The sequence below is a fragment of the Gracilinanus agilis genome, chromosome 4 (assembly GCF_016433145.1).
Source record: "Gracilinanus agilis isolate LMUSP501 chromosome 4, AgileGrace, whole genome shotgun sequence".
NCBI classification, from domain to species: Eukaryota; Metazoa; Chordata; class Mammalia; order Didelphimorphia; family Didelphidae; genus Gracilinanus; species Gracilinanus agilis.
In genome coordinates, this window is record NC_058133.1 from 110,634,664 (window position 1) to 110,648,372 (window position 13,709).

General features: G+C 50.8%; 1 protein-coding gene across 2 annotated transcripts in view; it reads left to right on the top strand.

Annotated features, from left to right (window-relative positions):
- SRGAP2 (SLIT-ROBO Rho GTPase activating protein 2) overlaps positions 1 to 12,480 on the top strand; it is a 232,911-nt gene extending 220,431 nt beyond the window's left edge. For both annotated transcript variants that reach the window (XM_044671582.1, XM_044671583.1), the window contains exons 19-22: positions 4,110 to 4,290; positions 5,867 to 6,013; positions 9,498 to 9,825; positions 11,633 to 12,480. In XM_044671582.1, coding sequence (XP_044527517.1) covers positions 4,110 to 4,290; positions 5,867 to 6,013; positions 9,498 to 9,825; positions 11,633 to 12,016 — 1,040 coding nt within the window. In that variant the 3' untranslated portion in view covers positions 12,017 to 12,480. The remainder of the gene's footprint in view (positions 1 to 4,109; positions 4,291 to 5,866; positions 6,014 to 9,497; positions 9,826 to 11,632) is intronic.
- The last annotated feature ends 1,229 nt before the right edge of the window (positions 12,481 to 13,709 follow it).

A 13,709-nucleotide genomic window follows, 5' to 3' on the forward strand; every position in this document is an offset into this window, starting at 1 on the left:
TTAAAAAAAAGTCTTCCCAGGGAATGGAGACACTAAATGCCAAGAACAAAACAGAAGCAAAACAGAAAAGGAGCAGGAGCCAAGATGAAGCAACCACAAGTTCTCAAGCCTGCTGACTGGAAAAATCGACCCTTTCCAAAGTTGCAAGCATGCAAGGGCCCCCAGGCAATTGATGGGCCTGGTGTGGATTGAGAAGTCGAATGTTCAGCTGTCATCTGAGGGCCTCTCTGCGCTGCTTTGATTTATTAAGTCCTGCCTAGCCAGGATATTAACCCCACTCCTTCCAAGAGTTCCCCATCACCTTGTATGGCTCACTTGGGCTCTGGAAGTCTCAGCAGCCAAGAAGGTGCCTCCACATTTTCCAGGGCTGAGGAAGGAACAGGACATTCTGCTGAGCTCTCTGAGCCTCCCACTTTGCTGGGGATTCTGTTTTCCTGGACAAATGGCTTGAAGTGTCATACTGGGGGGAGGATGCTTTGGTTCCTCTCCAGCCTCAGGGCAAGTCTGTCACCTAGGAGTAAGGCCTAGAATGCTGTCTTGCGTGTGAGGATACTCCTTTTCCCCAGCATACTGTACTTGAAGAGTCCTGTAGGCCATTTGGTGTGTAGAACAGGAGCTAAGAGAAGTCAGACCTGGAAATAGATCTGAGAAGCTGAAGAAATGGGTAAGGTTGCCCATAGAGTCAGCAGAGAGAGGAGTGCCAAGAGCAGAGCCTTGGAGGACATCCACCCTTAAGGGGGCAGGACAAAGATGCAGAATCCGTAGGGGATAGAGAGGAGTTATGTGGTGCCCCAGGAGCCTGGGGAGGAGGCAGTCAGCAGCAGCACCCTGCCTGCAAAGTGCTCCAGGAGGAAGAGGAGAGCCCAGCAGGGTCCACTGGGTCTTGAGAAGTCACCAAGTATTTTTTTAACCCTTACCTTCCTGTACTGTGGATTGGTTCCAAGGCAGAAGAGCAGTAAGGGCTAGGCAGTGGGGATTAAGTGACTTGCCCAGGGTCACACAGCTGGGCCCTAAGCATTTTTATTAAGTGCTCCCTCAGTGCTGAGCACTGAAGGACAGGAGTGGGGTTACAGAGTAAGAGAGAGACAATCCTTGCCCTCAAGAGCTGACATTTTAATGGGGAGATGACTTGGGAATAACCAAGTACTTACCAGATAAATGCAGGGTGGACAGAAGGGATGTACTTTGTTATCCAGATGTTTAGCGATCCACATATTGGCTGTGGGAAAGGCCTCCGAGGAAGGCCACATTGGAGCTGAGTAGAGCTGAGTCTTTGAGGAAGGTGGCTGTGAGGGAGACAACCACTACCAAGGCACTGAGGACTCAGGAGGTGGAGGGTAGCCGGCCTGGAGTGCGTGACGAGTCAGGGGTATGAACTTGGAAAGGTAGGAGAGGGTCTGGTCCTGAAGAGCTTTAATGCCACACATCAGGCGTTCAGTTTGGATCTGGAGCTCCCGGGGGCCACTGAAACAAGTGGGCAGGGAGGAAGAGGACCTCAGCACCTGAGCCAAGGAGAGAGAGGGCAGGGATCCTAACTGGGAGGCAGGAGCCCAGGGGAGAGGTGAAGAGGGCCTGGCCGGGGGCCAAGGAATGGAGAGAAGAGGGAATATATAAATCATGCTGAGAAAAATGGCGGGATGTGATCCTGGATTGGCCAGGTGGAGTGAGGGCTTGAGGATTAAACCAAGATTCACACCTGGGGGACGACAACAATGAAGGGAATGCCTTCAAAAGGGAGAGGGAAGGTTGGGAAAAAATAATGAGCTCTGTTCTGACCAGGTGGGATTTGAGATCCCCCCTCCCCCCCAGCTCTTTCAGTTCAAAATCTCCAAAAAGCAGTTGCTGAGCTAGGACCAGACTGGCTCAAGAGAAAGCTGACAAATGGATATTTAGATCCGGGAATGCTATACATGGAGAGAAGGGAGCTTCAGCTGGTGAGGAGCTCACCAAGGAGATTGTAGAGGAAGAAAAGAGAAGAGGAGAGCTACTGAGGATGGTAGGATCCAGAAAAGATTTTTTTAGGATGGGGAAAGCATGAGTGTGTTCCTAGATTACAGGAATGGAGCCAGTGAATAAATAGGGAGCCCACTGAAGGTAAGAGATGAGGAGGCCACGGATAACCACAAGGAGCAGTGGCAATGACCTGATGGTGTGTAAGACATTTCAGGGGCTGGGGAGAAAAGAGAAGCATGGACTTTGGATAACTTTTCCAATAAGTTTGAGAGAGAAGAGAAATGAGATGGTCATTGGATTGGGAAAACATGAGCTTGATCTGAGCCTATTGAAAGGAGTTAGTAGAGAGACAGACTACCAAGAGACAGCCCATAAATTCTGGAGCAACAACCTGGGAAATAACCATAATTCAAAAGAGAATCACTATTTTTAGGAACAAGAGAAGGAGAAGAACTAGGAATGCTACACAGGTTTTGAGGAGAGGAGTTGAGTTACTCCCATCTGATGGTTTGAATCTCCTAAGTGAAGTTGGAGGCTGAGTGACCTGCTGTACAAGAGGGCATTGAGGGGCTTAAGGAAAGGGGAAGAGGTTTGGAACAGTTGCTTTGGAAAATTCAATCGGGATTCAACAAGAATAAATGAAAGGCCTGTTAAGATTCTGCATCTCAACTTGTCAGGAGAAAAGTCAGCTCAATTATAAGACTTTTTCCTTTGATGCACAGTACCCCAGAAGCGGCACCATTTGGATGATGAGGTCAACCTAGAGATCAGGATTAACTGGCCAGGAAGGTGAAGCCTCAGAGAATGAAGGATTCTGCTGCAGTGGCCAGTGATATGTTAAATTAACCTTTTAAGGCAGGGGGTGTCAATTGTTGTTATGGAGATGAGCAGAAACCAAATGGAGAAGATAAAAATGAGAAAATTGGGATCAGTCAAGTGACTGGAAATCACCCTGAGGGCTAGAGCCTAAGAGGCCATGCAGTTCCATGAGATGGTGAAGTCTAGGGTGAGATCATACTAGAAAGGGCTGGAGAGGGATGGAGGAGGAAGTCATTGAAACTGGATGCATTTTGGTGCTTGAGCAGTTGTTACTATGAATACAGAAGATCCTGTTGTTCTTGAGAACAAGCCTCAAAATCTAAAATGGTTTCCGAATTTATTAGGTCATTTGGTAGAGGAGAGAGAGCTGGGAAGAAGTTTTGGTTCCCTCTCTCCAGATTCTGGAATATTTACATCACATCGGATTTTGATAAAGATTTCCTACAAGGAACCCCAAATACACAATTAAGCAATTTTGCCACGAGGACATCCTGAAAGCAAGGTAGATTGTTATAGATATGAGTAACTGTAACCCAAAACTGAAGCTTGGCATAGATCCGTCAGGAGTTCCTGGAGGGTGATATCCTAAAACCTTCAATCCTCCCGTTGGGAGGATCTGGGACAGAAAAAGGGTTGGGGGAAGGGATGGCTCAGAAATACCTTGTAGCCATCTCTGTCATTTCTAGAGACTTCCTGGGTTGAATCAGCATTCTAGGTGTGGACAACCTTTAATCACGTATGGTTGGACTTAAGCAGTATAGTAATTTTTTAAAACAGTATAATAAATCATTTTTCCTATACTCCCAAGGATGCTGGGGATAGATTAGAATGGAAAATCATGACCCAGGTGCTTGAGGTCATTGAATATTGAGAGAATGTCCTGGTGATCTGAACCTAATAGACGAGGATGGGAAGAGGAGAATATGAACAGGTGGCATCATCTGCTCAGGAGGAAGGGTCATGGAGGGGTAAATGGAGAAGTCCTCCAAAAAGGCAGGTGCTCTCCAGCGCTGTCTCTGATGAGTCCGAGGGCTCTGAAGGCCCATCCTACTAACTGCTCTCTCCCTCAGCCTTTTTTTGCCAGAAGCTAGGAAATGATGAGCAAGATTACCTCTCACAGTACAGCCCTTTTATCCCAGTTTAATGGAAGGTTATAGTGAAGGAAAGATTCATTCACTATCAGTTATCTTCATGTAAATGGGCCTTTGAAGATGAGTCCTAATCAGGACTGGAATACCAGAGGGCTGGATCCTATTTCTTTATAGATTAAGGGTTTGAGAGCCTTATCCAATCCACAAGATTCGATCTTATATGTTTCTTTCTCTTGTCTCTTTCAGAGTGTGAGCCCATTGAGGCCATCGCCAAGTTTGACTACATCGGCCGGACAGCCAGAGAACTGTCCTTCAAGAAGGGGGCCTCCTTGCTGCTGTACCACAGGGCCTCTGATGACTGGTGGGAGGGCCGACACAATGGCATTGATGGACTCATCCCTCATCAGTACATCGTGGTCCAAGACACGTAGGTTGGGCCCTCAGGCCACGAGGCCAGGGTTACTAGTGCCACTTCCAAGATGAGCCTTTAAGAGATGGACTCTCAGTGAATATTGCCAAAAACTGAGAGTCATAAGATGCCAGCCTCTCAGGCTGGGGACATCGTTCTGGAAGTCCCCAGAATCACCATCCCCCAAAACAAATCCAGTAACTAATCCTCTCAATAGCCACTTGGTGTATGTATGCCTGAAAAATACCAAAGAAAGCAGATGTCACTATACGACTCTCTGGATCCCCTTCCTAGACTGAGAGAACATTTTCTTTTCGGTCTGGACAGTCTTGACCCTTTCAGGAAGAAAGGGTGTTTTGGTTTTTGGCCAGTATGAATTAACCCAATCCATTGATCTTATTTTGACATTTTTCCCACTTAAAAAACAAAATCATGTTTTGGCTGGAAAAACCTGAACCAGAGATGTGACCATTAGTGATGAAGGTTCTTCCTGCTTTTCTAGGAAGTACATGGATTAAGAAACCTTGTTGAAATAACCCAGTTTAGTTCAGTGACCCAGGTGAGGTTGATTTGGGGAAGGAGTAATGAGGAAGGAAGGAAAATTGGGCTGGGCTCAGAGTTTTCCAGATGAATTCCACCTATGAAGGATTTGGGGTGGTTTCCAGATTCTCCATACCATACCTTCCATCCTTGGACCCCAGCCTGATAGAGTCCTGCCTGACCTGGAGCCCAGCCTGAGAAGGATCTCTGGTCCCCTGTGCCCACTGCCCTCCCCTTGGATGTTGTGCTGCCAGGGTTTTTGGTCCTTCCCTCACTATTATTATTTAAAGGTTGATATCCTGAACAAGTCTTTACCCTCCCGGCCTGTCCTGGCTTGTTCTGCAAGGAATATCCTCCTTCTGTTGATAACATTGCAAATCTGGTGGTGACTACATCCAGAACCCTCCTAAATTTAGCATTATGGCTTCCTTGCAAGACCAAGCAGAAGATGAGCTGTGAGGGAGAAGGGGCTTTCTTACCATCTCCCTATATGACCCCTAGCCAGAGGGGCCAGGAGAGCAATGGAAAGACCTGGGACCAGCTTGGAAGCTCCAAGTGGGGCTAGTTCTGCCCCGACGAAGTGTGAGGCTCTCCTGCCTCAACGCCAGCATCTCCAAAGCCTGAGCAGATGTGCAGCAACCTGGACATATCTCTTCCTCCTCCAGGGGACTGTCCCAGCCCAGCCAGCCCAGCCTGGGGGTAAAAGGCAGATGCCTCAGCTCCAGGTTTCCTCTAGCTGGAACCTGCCCTTCTTTCCTGAGGAGCCGAGAGCCTACCGAACTCAGCTGGATTATGTATTTCACTTAAGATAACTCAAATCAAGTCCTAGGTTGCTGATTCCCTGCTTTCCTGCCCCTCCTTTCCCTGCACAGGGCCAGCCAGCCCAGGGCTACTGGGTATTGCCGCCATCTTGGAGCGCTGCCGGGGAGCGCGAGTGTGTGAGTGTGTGTGAGCGTGTGTGAGCGTGTGTGTCGGGGGGCCATCTTGCTGATTTAACACGGCTCTTTGTGTTGTTGTTGTCTCCCTCCCTGCCCACCCACCCCTTCTCCCCCAGCGAGGATGGTGTCGTGGAGAGGTCAAGCCCCAAGTCTGAGATTGAGGTCATTTCTGAGCCACCTGAAGAAAAGGTGACGGCCAGAGCCGGGGCCAGCTGTCCCAGTGGGGGTCATGTGGCCGATATTTATCTTGCAAACATCAACAAGTAAGCGCTGCTTTTCGTTTTCTGCTCCCCCAACCGCCTCCTAACCCCAGCCTCACGCCCTGCTCTCAGCCTAACGGTCTTCTCCATCCCTGCGCTGCACCTAGGGAGGTTGCTAAAAGACACTCCGCTTTCCCAGCCTAACCACTTGCATGCGTTCAGCGCCGCTGGCTAGATGGACGGGGACGAGGAAGCTTCTGCGAGCTTCAGTGCTAGGGCGAGGCTTTCCGCTAGCCACCTCTCTTTCTCTGTGTCCCTACAGTGTCTGTCACCAGGAACCCACCTGGGAATCCTAGGTCTGAAGCTGTTATCCAAAGCTCAAGAATGGCCAGTGGCCAAGTGACTGAGTTTGTCCTAGACAACACGGACCCAAACTGTTCTGCTGAGGGGGACTTCTTTGGTCCTGTCTCTTTCCTAATTCTTAACCTAATAATAGGCTCTCTCTTCTCTGAAGGTTAAAGGCCTTAAGAGTTTTGTACTAGGCTGGTGTTAATAATGGGCATGTTTGTTCAAATACTGTTGGTCTGTTTTGCTCCCTGCTCTTGGTATTCACTCCTATGGAGGACGAGATCACCATCACCTCTTTTCTGGCTATCCTCCCCATAGCCCACTCCCATTTCATTCTGCCCCTTCACACGGGAAAAGAAAGTGTGCCACTTTTCACGTGGCCTTAGCCTTATATACCCTTCTCCATTATTCAGGCTTACTGCAGACTTCAAGTTCCTTCCAACAGGCTTTGGGACTGTGATCCCCAACTTCCACGGTCACACCGGTAGTAAGTTAGGGTCTTCCATCCGCCCACCCCACAATCCCCTGCCCGTGGCTCTGTGTCCATGCCCCTTGACCTCTCCAGGGGACATCCTGGTTGTTGGACCCCTAGTCTCATCTCTGCCTCCCCAAGGGGCATGGCACGACATCCTCAATCCATCACCTCTTCTACTAGACCCTGAAACTTGGGATGGTGCCAATAAGATGGCGGCAGGCCCCTAAGGGATGCGCCATGAATGTGAACTAGTGATGATGCATAGTTTTTATCCCCCTATGGCTTTGGAAGAATGAAATGATTTGCACAAGGAAAACCTGTTAACTGTAGCCTCTGGACTTTGAAACTGGAAGGAGAATAAATGCGCTTTTTATTTCTAAACCATATCAGGTCGCCTAGATCTTTCTGCCTTTTTTTGTTTGTTTGTTTCCTCCAGCTACTCATTAGAAGGGGCATGGTTGGGGGACTTGGCTGCCCCTTTGATAGTTTTCTCTCGAACTTCAAGTCGGGGAAGTCATTTATATTAATTCCACCTCAGAAAGAGCTACTTACCTCCTTATTTAGAGCTATTTGTAAACTTAAGCCAGTAAATGAAAAACAGTGAGGATTTCACTCATTTCCTACCCCAACGGGCAATCCCAAACTCGCTACTCTGTTGAGAAAGCAGGCTAATAAAATCATGGTGGGCTAATCCTATTTTTGTTCCTTATTTACAAGGTTGTGTTAATTATAAGTTTCTAATCACAAGAATCCCAGCCTGTAATTAACCCAATAATGGGGGGGAAGGTGACTATGTATGTGTGTGGCTTTTTTTTTTTTTTAAGCCACCAGCTTAGTTGTTGCTTTGAGTATAAAGGAATTCTTGGAAGAAGACATTCTATAGTTTGACATTTACCACCAGTGGAAAAATCATAGACCAAACTTACAGGCAGTTTGAGTTCTCTCTTTCAAAAATTAATTTCTGGGTCCCAAGTTGTGTTTAGCAGTGGAGGACCCCTGAGTTTCATCTCCCTTCCCCATAATAGCCTAGATTTAGGTCTGGAAAGCCATCTGTTATTGTAAAGGAAACTCAGGCCTACTAAGGTTAAGTGATTGCCTAAGGTCACACAGGTAACCAGGAGGAGCAGAACCAGGACTCAAGCGTGGGTCTTCTGATTCCAAATCTAGCATTCATTCTCCCGGACCGCATTGGGTCCCTGGTTCTCTCCCAATTTCCAAATAGGTAACGAGGGGAATAGTCACTGGTAGCATTGGCAGGAAATCTTATGGCAATTTAGACCTAAACCCCAGCTATCCTGTTCAGACTGCACAAAAGGTGGCAATTAGAACAAAAACAACAAAGCCAGGCCCCAGTCATCAGAGCCTTCAAGAGGTGTCTTTGTGTAAAGGGAAGAAGGCCATTTGGACTCCTAGGTTGGAGTCAGACACATACTAGCACATGACCTGGGCAGGTGAACCTCTTCTCTTCCCCTCTGCCAGCTCCCCAAGGTTATAAGCTGCAGAGTAGATTTCCATATCAGACGTTTCTTTCACCACTGAAATCACAGGCCAGGAGAATCCAGAGAATCTTAAAATGTTAAAACTGGAAAGGACCCCGAGGATCAGCTGGTCCCCCCCCAACCCCTCACCCCTGTCCTAAGCCCAGGTCCAGGCAGGTTTCCCAGCTCCTGGGCTAGAGCCATTCCCATTCCCCTGAGCCGCCTTTGGAAGACCAAGAGACATGGGGCCGGTTGAGCCCCAGCACCACCCAAGTGGACCCAAAGCAGGGCCTCTTCTCCAGCCTTCCCCCAGCACTGTCCCTTCCTTATCCCTGCTCCAGGTTGTCTGATAGTGGGATTGGGAGCAGAGCTGCGTAACTGCCCGTCTGACCCTGAAAGCAGTCTCTTCCATATCTCTGTGTGAATCCATTTTCCTCATTTGGCTCTTTTGTCATCCATGTCCAAGAGAACTCGAGCTCATTCTAAAACAGTGCCCCGTAACCACAAGATTGCCAGACTCCCTAATTTAATTGTAGAGTTTACACAGAGCCTTAAGTGGCCTGTAATGAATTGACCCAGAGCCAAAGTTTAATCTCATTCTCAGTGATTCAAGAAGTAAGATAAATAAATCAGAATTCATAAAATTTCTCCTTAACTCCTGCAGTATTACAGGCCCTTGAGAGGCTCTCTGTATTCTTTTTTCATATTATAAGCTTTATGCCAAACCCTGTAATCATTCCACCCTCCTTGTGTTGATGGATTTTGGTAGGAGGACTCTAAAAGTTGGAGAAAAAAACATTGCCTTCTGCCTTACGTTCCCCCACCCCCTTGATAATGGGGTACAGTCTCCTCATTTGATTTTTTTAAAAAAGGCTACAGTAAGGACATCTTTCAGAGTCCGAGTCTCTGTCCCCATGATCATGTTTCACATAATCAGACTTTCCCTCTGCCTAGCCTTTTCCATCTCAGGAGCTCAAAGTACACCGCCAACCAGTAAGTATCCATTTCTCCTTTGCCAGGCTGGGGAGGGTGCGGGGGGAGGTGACGGGGTAATGGAAGCATCAAGGACTCGTGGGACAATGGAGCCTTGGCGAGAATGCACTCCGTGGCCCTTTCCCCTCTCCCTGGAAAAATGCTGGATGGCAGGAACTCATCCCTCTTCCTCTTCCCTCCTCTCCTTGGATGTGGGTGTGCTGGGCCCTGAGCCTGTTGTTGCTCACGCTTGTCTTTCTGTTTGTGACCAAAGGCAGAGGAAGCGGCCGGAATCTGGGAACATCAGGAAAGCCTTCCGGCAGAGTGACGGCCACGGGCTGAGCAGTCCCCTGCTGGACTCCTCCTCGGGAGCCGGGGGGGCCAGCTGCCGTCCCTCCTCCCAGCCCGTCATCACCCAGAGTCTCCCCAAGGAAGGGCCTGATAAATGTTCCACCAGCGGGCACGGGGGTCTCAATTCCATCAGCCGACACTCGTCTCTGAAGAATCGGCTGGACAGTCCTCAGATCCGGAAGACGGTGACGGCCGGGAGGTCCAAGAGTTTCAACAACCACCGGCCCATGGACCCCGAGGTCATTGCCCAGGTAAAACCTGCAGTTTGGTGGCGAGAGGGGATTGGCAGTTTCCCCTTTCCCGACCTTAGGACCGTAGGGCCAGGAACCCAGTGATTGCCATGGGGATATTTCTGACCCACTGACCGGGCCACATCGGGAGGTGCTGCACACTCTCAGACAGGCATCGCTGGCTAGCACCCCTTCTCCAAAGGGGCACGATGGAGCAGAAGGAAGGAGGCTCCTTCCCTGCCTAGGTGCAAAGTAAGCATTTGCACAGCTGTTCCCTATTTGGAAGACTGAAACTTTTCCAGGCTGGTGCCTACCGATGTGACAGCCAACATCTTCTCCCGCTGTGGGGCTTCCTAGCTCCAGGAAATTCGGCACCGAGGCCGCAGGCTATGCTAGTGGAATTGGCCAGGTGGCGTGTGACGCCTCTCCTTTTAGATTTGTGCCCGGTCGTGTTCCCTTCCCTCCGTTTCCTTCCTGCTGTCCCCATTCCTAGGCCATTTCCTGACCCTGCAGCTCAGAGAAACCTAGCAATGATAGCCAGTTTTGGGCCTAGAGGGGATGAGATCTGTGGGTGCAGTGAGTGAGTCTCCCAGGAGGAACGGAGGCCAGTTCCCCACAACGAGGGGCCTCCTTACATCTCTAGTCCATCCTTTTGACTTTTTGTTTTCCATGAAATGTTAGAGAGCTAACCCCATCTTTAAAACTGCGACGGCCGCGGCCACTCCAAGCAGTGCACTCAGACGTCTCCCTCAGCTCTATAATTTTCATTAGTCCAGGTGGGTACCAGGGGCTTCCTGTTGCCCTTGACTGTCCTGCTTTTGGCAGAGCCCAGATCCCCGCGCCCCGGGGCAGACAGGCAGTCTCTGTTGGCTGGGCTGTGGTGCGCTCTCAAGGAATGTCTTCTGGGTCAGGCCTGTCGTGTCTCGCTTTGCTGGGCCTCTCGCTCTGCCTCTGTGTGTGTGAGGTCACGGTCGTCAGCTGCTTCTCCCGCGGGACTCCTCCCAGCTCCCTCCTCTGGACAGGTGTTAACAGGAAAGGAGGGCGGCGGAGCCACGTCGTGTCCCTGCCGAGAAAGCTCCTCTCCCTCCCGGGACAGACAGACAGACGCTTTGGCCGGGCCCCGGTCTGTCTGTGCAGCCCTAATCCCACGGCAGGATGGCGGCGAGGGCGCAGGGTGCCAGACACGAGTTTGCCAGGGGGGGGAGGCGGGAGCAGGGAGGTCTCCTAGGGAGGCAGCTGGCTTGCCAACAAAGGTCCTTTGGTTCTCTGGAGTCCCCGAGCTAGGGATGCTGCTTGTTCGCTGAGCTGGTTTCCGTTGTAACTTACAGAAGGCAATTCACCCAAGTGGGCTTTGGCTCCCCCTCCTGGACAGTGCCCTCTTGTCAGTGATGGACAGAAGAGAACAGCACCATTACGCTGCCCTCTCCTGCCATAGTGGCCCGTCCCCAGGTGGTGGGCAGGGAGCAGAACTATTGGACCTTTCCTCAATCCCTGACGGGTAAGGCCTGTCCTTCTTTAACCAGGGTGAGAATTTGGTCCCTTCCAGGGCCAGGGGACTGCAGGTCGGATCTCATTATTACCAATTTTGTGAGGATGACAACCACGCGAAAGGGGAGGCTTCTCCAAGCCCCAGCAGGTGGCCCACCTACCCTGAGCCGTATGGATAGGCTTGAGAACTTCAGGGCCCTGATCTAGACCCCCCATCCAGACACCCAGCTCCCTCAGCCCCCTCGAAATTGGTTCTGACAAGATTTGACCTGTAGCCATCAAATGGGATCTGCGGCGACATTTCACAACATCCCGCTTATCTCCCTTCTCTATTTTTCAGGATATTGAGGCAACCATGAACTCTGCCCTGAACGAACTGCGAGAGCTCGAGCGGCAAAGCAGCGTCAAGCACACCCCTGACGTGGTCCTGGATACCCTGGAGCCTCTAAAGACCTCCCCGGTGGTGGCGCCTACTTCAGAACCCTCTAGCCCCCTGCACACTCAGCTCCTCAAGGACCCCGAGCCTGCCTTCCAGCGGAGCGCCAGTACCGCCGGGGACATCCCGTGCGCTTTCCGGCCGGTCAAGTCAGTCAAGATGGCCGCCCCAGTCAAGCCACCGGCCACGCGACCCAAGCCGGTGGTCTTCCCCAAAACCAATGCCACCAGTCCTGGCGTCAACTCTTCAGCCTCCCCACAGCCCACTGACAAGTCTTGTACAGTCTGATGGACCCCATTTGATTGTTCCAGACCAGGGGATGCAAGGAACCAGAGACTGTTATTAAAATCGTCCTATTTAACTAGCTTGGGGACTTCAGCTGAAAATTAGATTCTAAGTTATTCCTGCAGGAATAGCCTTCCCAGCAGCTCAAACCCTTGAGAATGAAGCTCTCCCCGTGTCCCTCCCTGGCCCTCCCCCCCGCACCCTGCCCCCTCCCTCAGCTTCCCTCGGTCAGTCATAATCCAGCCAGCTACAGTATATACCAGTCTTAGGCAATAGCCAGAAATAGATCTTTCCATTATCAGGTCACTGTGAAATCTGGCAAGGCAAACAGCAAAGATGTGGCTCAAGTCTCTGTCCTCCTCAAGTCACCGGGGATGCCTTGCCGCCGTGGCCGGCCGCTGACGCCCCCTCTCAGCGGCCCCACGTTTGGGTACTGGTTATAATGAATTATATAGTCTCTGCTTCATCACACACACACACACACACACACACACACACACACACACACACGCCAACAGTTGTAGGTTACCGTAGTCTCTGGCATGTGTAGACACTCCTGGTTCTGTGGACCGTGGCGGTGTGTCTCTTTGTAAGTTATTGTGGCAGTTCACACAGTGACCACCAGGGTCTGTTTGTTTCCGTTACAAACCCTATTTTGTCTGGGACAGGAGAACTCAGCCATAGAAATCTCTTATTACTGAAACTTATCAGGATGGGAGCCAAGCCCAAAGCTCCCCGGGGCTGGGGCTTCTCTCTGTGGGGGTCTGCTGGGTCGGTGTTTACATGGGTCCCCCTCCTCCTCCATGCCCTCAGCCAGACTCTCTTCAGTCATTCTCCCTTGTAAAATGTCCCCGAACGCTACTTTGTATTAGGGAGGAGAAGGGCTGTCCTCGTTCCGTTTTCCACCCAGGAAGGAATCCCACGGAGGATGTTCTTAGAACCTGGACCTGTGAAAATGGCTTTCAGAGAATTTCGTTGTATGCAGGGCAGGTCTGAAACCGTTAGCGAATGGGGGGTGGCGCTGCTCTGACTCCTTTTGGGCACTTAACACGCAAAGACTTCTCATCCTGAAGTCAGTCATCGACGGAGCCGTTTGGTTCCAAGGCACCGAGAGACACGTTCCCCCAGGATCGGCCCCTAGAAGCGAGGGGACTCGGATCCTGCGTGGAGGCAGGCAGCTGCTCGCCGGAAAGAGATGGGGGGCTCGACGGGATTCAGTCAGATTGCTGAAAGCCGCTCCTTGCCAAAGCCGGTGACGGTTATCTGGGCACAGGGACACCCGCCTTGATCGTATTTTGATTCCACAAACCAAAAAGCCTCCCTGAGACTGAAATCCGAAGTTACCATCAGTGCTGACCCTGCAAAGCAGGGATGGTCTGGCGGGCTAACAGCTTCCTTCCTGTCGATGCTCTCCGGTCCTTCTCCCTCTGCCCAGACGATCCCCCTCCGCTCTGACCCGCCCTCCCAAATCTCACCCACTGCTTCCCTCTCCCCCAGGAACACCAGGGTGAAAGGCCGAGCCACGGACAGCTCCCGGGGCTCAGAGAAAGGCACCGGGTGAAGGCTGAACCGCAGAAGCCGTGTTTTCTGGTCTGGAATCCTATTCCTTACCTGTTAGCGTTTCTGTGATTTACAAGAGATGGACAGTGGTGGTCCTTTGGGAGAGAAGCCTACATTTTCCCATCTTTGGCCCAAA